Source organism: Quercus lobata, chromosome 3, assembly GCF_001633185.2.
Source record: "Quercus lobata isolate SW786 chromosome 3, ValleyOak3.0 Primary Assembly, whole genome shotgun sequence".
Taxonomy (NCBI): domain Eukaryota; kingdom Viridiplantae; phylum Streptophyta; class Magnoliopsida; order Fagales; family Fagaceae; genus Quercus; species Quercus lobata.
In genome coordinates this window covers 48,190,195-48,200,782 of record NC_044906.1, presented here as the reverse complement: position 1 = coordinate 48,200,782, position 10,588 = coordinate 48,190,195, and the positions used below count along the sequence as shown (strand labels likewise).

The window sequence follows — 10,588 nt, the reverse complement described above, 5'->3', positions numbered from 1 at the left end:
AAGGAAAGTTGAAGCAACTCTTACATCATTCTAGTGGCCAAGGGAGCCAGGCAGGTTCGGAACCCTAGAGAGATGCTTCTTCAAGACCTCCTCTAGGAACGATCAATGTCATCTTTGTTGCTCCAGGGAGAACCGGTTCCTGCCCCTCTAAAGTGATGTTCGTGGCTCCACTACCCGCCAAAGGTGCTAATTCAGGGCCGAAGAGGGCTAAGATGGATATCCCATTGGCATTGAGTTTCTCGGACGAGGACAAAATTGGGACCATCTAGCCACATGATGACGCTTTAGTGATCACTTTTAGGATTGGGGGGTATGACGTGAAGAGGGTGATGGTGGACCAGGGCAGTGCAGCCGAGATCATATACCCTGACTTGTATAAAGGTTTGAACTTAAGGCCCGACAACTTGACAGCCTACGACTCTCTTTTGGTGAGTTTCGATGGGAAGACTGTCATCCCAAGGGGTCAGATCACATTACCTGTGCAAGCAGGTTTAGAAGTGGTGGAAGTAAACTTTATTATGGTGGATGCTTATTCCCCCTACACGGCCATTGTAGCCAGACCTTGGCTTTATGCCCTGGAGGCCATCTCTTCCACTCTGCACCAAAAGGTGAAATATCCGTCAAGAGGATGCATTGAAGAAATCATGGGGAGTTAATCTACAGCTAGGCAATGCTTGGTGGCTGCCATCTTACATCAACCTGAAGCAGAGTCCTCGGTTTCTAATCAAAGGGGCTTATAGCAATTAAAAGCTCCAGAGTTGCCTATTAATGGATCAGCCGAGGAGGCCAAGTGTGAAGATTTAGAAAAGGTTGTTATAAGTAATGATCCGGAGAAATTCTTTCAAGTTGGGGCTCAGTTGCCTCTTAAAGAGAAGGAAGAGCTGGTAGAATTTCTAAGTAGAAACGTTGATGTGTTTGCATGGGATGCTTATGAAGCCTCAGGGGTGGATCCAAACTTCATCTGTCATCATTTAAATGTTAACCCATCCATCATTTCCAAAAAGCAGTCACCTCGGCATCCATCCAAGGAACATGTAGATGCTGTCAGAGATGAGGTGATGAAGCTCAAGCAAGCAGGGGCTATCAAGGAAGTTTTCTACCTAAATGGCTGGCCAATACTGTGGTGGTGAAAAAGAAGAACGGGAAATGTTAAGTGTGTGTGGACTTCATAGACCTAAATAAGGCTGGCCCAAAAGATCCATTCCCTATGCCTCGAATAGATCAGTTGGTGGATGCAACGGTGGGCCATCCTCGTATGAGCTTCTTAGACGCCTTTTAAGGGTATCATCAGATACCACTTGCCCTGGACGATCAAGCAAAGACAGCTTTTTTCACTCCCATTGGAAACTACCACTATAAGGTGATGTCATTTGGCTTAAAAAACGCAGGGTCTACCTAAGGATGATAATGAAAATGTTTGAACCACATTTGGGCGAAATTATTGAAGTCTATATAGATAACATGGTGGTAAAGAGCAAGGTGGTGTCTGAGCACGTTGGAGAACTCAGAAACATCTTTGAAATTTTGAGGAAACACAAGTTGCGCCTAAACGCTACCAAGTGCTAATTTGGTGTGGGATCAGGCAAGTTCTTGGGATACATGGTGACTCACAGGGGAATCGAGGTCAACCCCGATCAAATCAAAGCCATTAATAGTTTACAACCACCCCAAAATCCCAAAGAGATCCAGAAGCTTACCGAAATAACAGCTGCCTTCAACCAGTTTAATTTTGGGTCTGCAGATAGGTGCAGACCCTTCTTTCTCTTGATGAATAAGTGGAAGGGATTTGAGTGGACCGAGAAATGTGCTTTGGCTTTCCAGCAACTTAAAGAATATCTATCTCAACTGCCTATCATGTCCAATCCTGAGGTGGATGAGGTTTTGTTTGCTTATATCGCTGTGGCCCCTCATGCTGTAAGTTTGGTGTTGATACAAGTTTACAGTGGCGTACAATGGCCAGTCTACTATGTGAGCAAGTCACTACATGAGGCCAAGATTCACTACCTACCACTAGAGAAAGCCATCTTGGTGGTAGTGCATGGTACACAAAAGCTTCCCAGTACTTTCAAGCACATACGGTTGTCGTCCTAACTCAACTTCCACTCAGGGCTATACTTTGAAGTGTTGACTACACGGGAAGGATTACTAAATAGGGCATAGTTCTAAGGGCTTTTGACATCAAGTACATGCCTAGTACCTCTGTCAAGGGCTAGGTCTTGGTGACCAAGTTCGCTAAACCCCCATTAGAAAAAGTGGCAATGACACAGAACATGGATGGAAAATCAGTTGGCACAATCTCCCTGCAAGAACCTTTATTCTAGAAGGTATATGTTGATGGTACAACAAATCAAAGGGGTTTCAGAGTGAGGCTAGTTCTGGTTTCTCTTGAACAAATCATTATTGAAAAGTCACTAAAACTAGGCTTCTCGGCTACAAATAATGAGGCAGAATATGAAGTTTTGTTGGAAGGAATGTCCATGGTTCAAAAAATGGGAGGAAAGGCAGTAAAGATGTTCTCGGACTTAAGACTGGTCGTTGGCCAGGTGAAGGGCGAATTAGAAGCAAGAGATAAGAGAATGAAAGGGCGCTTAAGTCAAGTTAGGCATTTGCAATCAGGATTTGAATCATTCAGCTTACTGCACGTCCCTAGAAGTGGAAACACACATGCTGATTCCCTAGCCACGCTTGCAACCGCCTTGGCACAGAGCTTACCTCGAGTTATCCTTATAGAAGACTTGTGCAAACCACAGAGGTAAAGGGAAAGGTGGTCCATGTTCACCAAGTTAGAGTAGGGCCTAGCTGGATGGATCCTGTAGTACTATTTCTAAGAGAGGACATCTTACCAGAGGATAAATCAGAGGCTATTAAAGTATGAAGAAAGGCATCTCGTTTCTGGCTATCCAATGACCAAAAACTGTACAAGTGCTCTTTTTCTAGGCCATACCTACTCTGCATTCACCCTGGGGCGTCGGAGCTACTCCTTGAGGAGTTACATGAAGGGATTTGTGGAAGCTATATAGGCGGATGATCTTTGTCTCACAGCACCATCACTCAAGGCTATTGGTGGCCAAATATGTAGAAAGAAGCGCAAGAATATGTGAAGAAATGTGATCAGTGCCAAAGATTTGCACCAAATATACATCAGTTAGGAGGGGTCCTTAACCCCCTATCCAACCCTTGGCCATTTGCTCAATGGGGCTTAGACATCGTTGGCCCTTTCCCTAAAGCCAAATGAAACAAGAGATATTTGCTGGTTGACACGGACTACTTCACAAAGTGGGTTGAAGCTAAGCCTTTGGCAAATATCAGGGACGTGGATGCCAAGAAATTTGTTTGGAAAAACATTGTCACACGATTCAAGGTCCCTTGTACCCTCATCTCAGACAATGACCTTCAATTCGACAGCAAATCTTTCAGGAAATATTGTTGTGATCTTGGAATTACAAACAGGTATTCCACTTCAGCTTATCCTCAAGGAAATGGACAAGCCGAGGCTGTTAACAAGGTCATAGTGTATGGACTGAAGAAAAGCGGAGATGGGTAGAAGAGTTGTCACATGTCCTTTGGACATATAGAACTACACCTCACAGGTCAACAAGAGAGACCCCCTTTTTAATGACTTATGGAGCCGAGGTTGTCATCCCTTTAGAAACTAGCTTCCCAACATTAAGGACCAGCTCGTTCAATCCAAGTAGTAATAATGAGTTGTTGGAGAAGAGCCTAGACTTTATTGAAGAAAGAAGAGAAAGTTCAAAGGTTCAATTGGTATACTACCAACACAAACTCAAGCAAGGTTATGCTGCCAACGTAAAGCTGAGACCATTAGTGTCTGGTGACTTGGTATTAAGAAAAGTCCTGGGTACTGCGAAGAACCCAGTGTGGGGAAAGCTAGGACCCAATTGGGAAGGACCATATCACATCATCTCGGTGGCTGGTATAGGAGCAAATTTTCTAGAAGACTTAGATAAGCATGTAATACCGCGTCCTTGGAATGTAAACAACCTGAAAATGTATTGTTATGAATAAAAAAATTTCCCTTACCAATATGTTCATCTGTTGTATAAAGGCACTGTACTTCCCTTTATCCATTCTTTATAAGTGTTAAATAGAACTTTAGCTGTGCCTGGTCCGTCGGACCACATACTTTGGAAAAATTAACATTCAATGGCATCTTTATAAGTGTTAAACAAAACCTTAGCTATGACTGGTCCCTTGGACCACATATTTTGACAAAATTAACACTCAATGACATCTTTATAAGTATTAAATAGAACCTTAGCTATGCCTGGTCCCTCGGACCACATACTTTGGCAAAATTAACACTTAATGGCATCTTTATAAGTGATAAATAGAACCTTAGTTATGCCTGCTCCCTCGGACCACATTCTTTGGCAAAATTAATACTCAATGGCATCTTTATAAGTGTTAAACAAAATCTTAGCTATGCTTGGTCCCTCGAACCACATACTTTGGCAAAATTAACACTTTGTGATATCTATTCATTTTTTCTAAGTGTTAAACAAAACCTATGTTACGTTAGGCTCTTCAGACCACATACTTTGGTGAAATTAACACTCTATAACATCTTTATATAAGTGGAAAATAGAACCAAAGTTGTGTCAGGCCCCTCGGATCACATACTTTGGTAAAATTAACACACTGTGATATCTTTTTGTTTCTTATTAACTGTCAAGACGGACCCAATATTATAACCAACTCCTCAGATTGGTAGCTCTGAGTTAGTTAATGTTCTTAATTATTTATCTAAGTATTGAGCAGAGTGAAGAATATCTCTCCCTCTTATTCTATACAAAGTATATTACTTATCTTCATTAGACCTAGCTTTCATTGCAGAAAGGTCAATTCACAGTACAAGTATGTGTTAAACTTCTTTATTGCTGGTGCTTGGTTAAATTGATTAAATTGTTAACAGTGTATTGTTATCAGTTCTTACTAAAGGTAAAGTAACAAAAGTTTAATGCTATTTATAATAGTAATACTCAGAGCACATTAAACAAAAGTGCAAGAGGTGAAGAAAAAAAATTCTCATTAAATGAAAGAGAAAGTACGTTACATACATTGATAAAATGTCATTTAAAAAAAAAAAAAATTTCGACAATAGAAATTGCAAAGAAAATTCTAAGTGCTAGGCTTTGGCCTTAGGAGTAGAAGGGTCTTCCTTCTAACTCAACTGGGAGGTAGGAGCATCCTTGGCCTTAGGATTAGCTTCTTGGGTCTTAGCCTATGCTTCCTTCGCCTTGGCTGCAGCTTCCCTGTCCTTGGCAGCGTCCTTGGCTTCTGAGGAGGGCTTTTTCTCCTTGCCCTTACCCTTGTCTTTGTCCCCCTCAACCCCTTAGCCTTGATCACCAGCTTGATTGGATCCCTTCGAAGCCTCAGGGAAAGGGAGAGCAGCTTGGATAGCCGGGGGCTATTCAGAAGTCTTTGGGGCAAGGGCAGAGGGAGAGAATATGGCACCTGGGATTTCACGGATATTCGGATGATAGTACACCCTCTCGGGATGCCACTAAATAGAGTCTGCAAGTACTCCTGCAATGCTAAGGGCCCTATCCCATGTCGCCTTGAAGTAATCCCTACATATCTCTGAAAGCTCCTTAGCAAGCCTTATTTGCATCTCCTCCATGCCGAGCAGATAAGACGCCTGCTTCTTAACCTCGGCTACTTCCTTGGCCAGTTGAGCTACCTTCTTGGCCTTCTGCAGCTCAACCTTAAGATCTATGACCAATTTCCTTTGGGTGGCAAGATCTATCTCGGTCAAGTACAGTTTTTGGCGCTGATCCTCAGCCTGCCTTTCCACGGTCTTTAGACTCGCCTTAGCACTCAAGCGAGCCTGGTCCGCCACTTTTAGCTTCTCGGACATCTCAGCCTACTCCTGTTTAAGGGCCCCCAATGATTTTTCAACATCAACATGGGAGAGGGCCTCAGCCTTGGCCTCATTACGGGCATCATAAACCCACTCCTCGGCCCCAAAAACTTGCTGAGAAATTTGCCTGAAGACAACAGAAAAATCATGAGCTAAAATGTAAAGAAAGAACGAAAATACAGCTTAGCATTCAAATTCACGGATATGATAGATTGCTTACCATAGCGAGGTCTCTCTTTAGGGATAAGAAGAGGTCGTTCTGCTTGAAGCGCCTGTAAGCTTCCATGTCTCTTGGAAGGAGTAAAGGCTGCTCTAGGGCTTCAACAATATATCCCACACGCCCCCTTTGGAAGTCTCAGACTGAGGCGTTCCAAGGGATGGGAGTCCCATCCACCTCCAGCTGAGGAGACCAGGTGTGTTGTGTCATGCGCACATCAACCCTGTTTTGCTCCTTTCTCCTATCCACAGAGTGAAACCTCTTGTCTCAGGCATCTTTGGCCACCTTCTATTGTTTTGTCCCCTTTTAAGGACCCACCTTACCTTCAGTTGACCTTTTCTTCTTTAAATCAGGAATTGGCTTCAATCCGAGGTCGATGGGGATCGGAGGAGGAGGAGTGGGAAGAGTAGTTGGAACTTGAGACTTGGTGGCTTCTTTCGAAGTTGACACCTTGCTCTTGGAAGCCATAAGGTCTTTTAAGCTCTTGTTCCCTCGGTTTAAGGCCATTTTGTCTTTTCCTTCCTCTGATGAGTTGTTCGGATGGGCAATTACTAAAATTGGAGCTTGGACACTTGAATGCCTGTCAGGCTCACCCTCGGTGTCCGAGATGGGGATAACTTGTACCCCTTGAGTCTCCTCCTCTTCAAAACGAAACTTGTCAATTTCTTCTTCAAGCGAGGAGTTTGAGGAGGCGATCTCTTCCTTCACTGCTGCTGCTTCGAGCAAAACCTGATGGACCGGTTATGCAATCAAGGGAGGGTTCTGTTGGAGTGGCAATACAACCAGTAGAAGGTCATCTCGGGCTAGGAAACTTGGCAATGACACGTCAATACAGGCCAGCCGTGGGTCACCCACTCTTATGGCATTGCCGATATCTTGGTATACCTCCGAGATTGGGTCAAAGTCCAAAATTAGATGGACGGCTTGCAGCTATCTATCCTTACGAAAATCTCAGACCTCAACAAATAATTGAGAGCTGCGACGTTGGTCAGATTGAGCCAGGGCGCTACATGATTTTTGTCTGCAAAAGTAGCCAAGCAGCAAAACATGGTTAGAAAGTTAAGACCCATCATCAAAAGAAAGCAAAATAAAAGGGAAATAATGACATGGTTAGGGTTAAAGAATCTAAATTTCTTGCTAAGGAACCTAACTCTAAGGTATCCCACCTAGCTCTCCCTCTCGGACTGGGCAATGAAGGCCATCATGCCACGCCCCCGAAGCAATCAGGTAGTTATCTTTCATCCCCTTATTAGATTTGGGGAGGCACAAGATGAGCCTAATAACATTAGATCGGGACTTGAGGTAAAATCCCACATTTTTAAGGGAGTGGCACTTATACATGTGGACCACATTGTGCCAGGTGAGCCCCAAGCCCAGATACTCGTTGAGAGTATCAACGCTACCTAAAAGCCTAAATAGGTTGGGTGCGCACTAGTGGGGGCATATCCTATGGTTGAAGAGGTAGTCCCGTGTTATCCTACCCATAGGAAGAGTCATCCCTCATTCTATGAAAGCTATCATAGGGATGATGACTTTCCCCTCTTCTCTGTGTGTCAATATTTGTTTTGGAGGACAGCATCGCAGGGCCATTCCCTGTGGTATGTGATATCTAACCTTAAAGGCCTTTATTTTAGCAGGGGAGTCTACTAAGTGCTTAAATTTACCCATTTAGACAGGCTAAAGGGAAACAATTAAAACTGGTAAATGAAGAAATAAGAATTGGAAGGCCAAGGAGAAAAAGAAAAGTTTAAAGAAATAGAAACTTACGAGAACTAAGATGTGTATTAGTCCCTGAAACTTTTAAAAAGATTTTCAAGGATCTCTTGAAGAAAAAAGGGTGGTGAAGTTTGGAAGCGTAGAGAGTTTGGTGAGTTAGAACGCTTAAGATCTCTGGAGAACTTGAAGATTCGTAAAATAAGGGGAAAATGATTTCCCTTAAGGCTTTATATAGAGGGTGAAAATGTCTGGGAGTTATCTAGTTCAAAACCGAAGGAGAAATATTAACCATTGGATTAGCGCCTCACCGTTGGATGTAGGGAACATAACGTCACCTGGAGCAATTAACGACACCTTTCGGGCTCCAAAGCATCAGTGGCAATGATGTGGCGCGCAAAACGGCACTCCCACGTGTGTAAATCAAAGGGCAAAATAATGTTAGCACACGAAAAATCAAAACCCCACTTTTCTCCTCGGATGGGAGGGAAAAAACCGAAGTTTTGAGGGACTATTGTAGGGTTAAGGGCCCAAAATTGTATATTGGGCCTTGGGCCTTGGTCAACAGCATAAGCAGTCCGAGGAGGAACAAATGGTAATGAATGATTCAGGCTCAAGATTTAATGAGCAAGATACAAATGAGAAATCAGTCCGAGGAGGAATAACTCCTCGGATACAATAAGTACAACTCAAATATGTATTCCAACAATCAGGGTGACCTTCCAAGAAGCTCTATTGATAGGGACTTGCATCATGAACATACGAAAATGAGGGAACCCAAAAATATCTAAGGGAAAGCTGCTATCATGGCATTGAATGCACTGTAGCTACTTTTCTGACCGCATTTATGTGGAGAAAACTCTTGAATAGTGCTACCTTGGTCACCACAACTCACAGAAAGCCAAAGAAGGTGTCTGATGGGACATATTCTTAAGTAAGGGCTCAGATGACCAACAAATGGAGGATCAAGATGATCCAAAAGGAACTATATAATGTAAGGGATCTTCCATGAGGAAGGGATCGGAAAAATAGAGAAAGAATACTGTAACAATCAAAATTATACTTGTATCCAACTGTTATTGATTTGTATGACAAAATACCTCCTCGGACAATGAATTCATTCAACTTTATTCTCTTTGTTCTTACTTGATCATCTTTTAAATCCATACTAACTGTTGTCTAATTCATTAGGGCCTAGTTCTTCGACCCACTCTCTACAACTTTATTGTACTGGGCTCATTAGGCCAGGATCCCATATATCTTAGGCTTGGGCTACAAACCATGTCCCTACATTACAAATGTTATGATGTCATATATATTTCATTTTTGCATGAATTGTGTTTATTATTTGAAAGCAAATTTGTGTTGCATTTTATGAATTTATTTTTTGGGATTTATGTGAATGCTATAGGTATAAATGAAATTATTAAATAAATAATAAAAATAGGTGAAAAGTTTGTTATTACAGTTAATATAAAAATTTAGGTGAAATAGAACTATTGGTCCTTGTAGTTTACTTTATGTGTGGTTTTATTCTCCTCAAGTTTTAAACATCGGAATTCATCTCTAAAGTTTCAAAATCTACAATTTTACTCCTTCGATTAAATCATGCTAATGGAATGATGATGTTGTGCAACCAAAAATTGCCATGACATCACCCTTTTAGCCTTGGCCTCTCCAAACGTTTAAAACTTAAAAAAAAAAGAAAAAAAAAAGACACATTTAAAACTTAAAAGACCAAAAGGACTCATTTTGAAATGTTAAAAGACTAATTCCACTCCCTTTCCCTCTCCCTTGTGTGTGTGTGTGTGTTTGTTTCTATAAAAAAAGGGGGGAGAGGGTAATTTTCCCACATTTCTTAAGAGAGTGTGTGAGAGAGACTGAGAAAATTAGGCCTCTCCAAAAAGAGAGAGATTTTTGTGTGCTTTTTAGGGCACCTCTCTTTTTGGGTGAGTGGTGTGGAGTTGCCACTTAGTTTTTATACAAAAAATAAGAAAAACTAAATATAAATACATGACTGAATTGTTTCCTTTCATTGATTGAATAAAAAAATACATATTTGAAAATTTGAAAATTACATGGCTTTAGGTCTTAGCTAAAAACTACCAAATAATTACATGGCCTTTTGTCTTAGTTACAATATACCCAAAATAAAAATAAAGACAAGGCTTAGATCTACTTATCCAAAGACCTAAATTTGGAGGCTAGGTTACAGAATGGGAAGGTGTTAGATATGTTGCACAAGTAAAATAAACTAAATCACAAAAGTTTATTTATGAATGTATCCTCTTCTTTGTTAAAAATTTAGATCTGTTTTTGTTATGTAAAAAAGTGGTTTTTGAAGAGAAAATTCAGATTTGTGTTTATTTAATTAAAACAAAGTCTTTTAGTTTTTTTAAAAAAATCAGATTTGTTTTCAAGAACTTGGATAAAAGAAAAAAGATTTTTTGAGAAGAGGGTTTCATTCATGAAATAAATTTATGCTACATGGACTAAACAAAACAGACACAATAAAACAATAATGCATGATCTTTTTCTTTATTTCAAAATCCGCATATGTTAAAAAAATCAAATCTGTATCTAAGGAAGATACAAACCAGTTTTTTTATGATAAAAAATTTAGATTTGCATCTAATGAAGATGCAAACTAGTTTTTTATGTGAGAAAAATTCATATCTGCATCTAATGAAGATGCAGATCCGTTTTTGTGTTTAAAGAAAAACTTAGATTTACATCTAATAAAGATGCAGATCCGTTTTATTTTGAAGAAAAATTCA

General features: G+C 40.9%; 1 protein-coding gene across 1 annotated transcript; it reads left to right on the top strand.

Annotated features, from left to right (window-relative positions):
- Positions 1-1,599: 1,599 nt before the first annotated feature.
- LOC115980980 lies at positions 1,600-3,544 on the top strand. The gene is made up of 3 exons (XM_031103170.1): positions 1,600-2,041; positions 2,422-2,752; positions 3,451-3,544. The coding sequence occupies exons 1-3, from the start codon at positions 1,600-1,602 to the stop codon at positions 3,542-3,544; spliced, it is 867 nt and encodes a 288-aa protein (XP_030959030.1).
- Positions 3,545-10,588: the final 7,044 nt, after the last annotated feature.

Excerpts from the sequence above, each read along its gene's own strand:
- LOC115980980 (XM_031103170.1), top strand. The coding sequence starts at position 1,600 with ATGGTGACTCACAGGGGAATCGAGGTCAACCCCGATCAAATCAAAGCC. Across the intron at positions 2,042-2,421 it reads CATCTTGGTGGTAGTGCATG|GCTTCTCGGCTACAAATAAT; the intron begins GTACACAAAAGC and ends CACTAAAACTAG. Across the intron at positions 2,753-3,450 it reads GACTTGTGCAAACCACAGAG|GTATTCCACTTCAGCTTATC; the intron begins GTAAAGGGAAAG and ends AATTACAAACAG.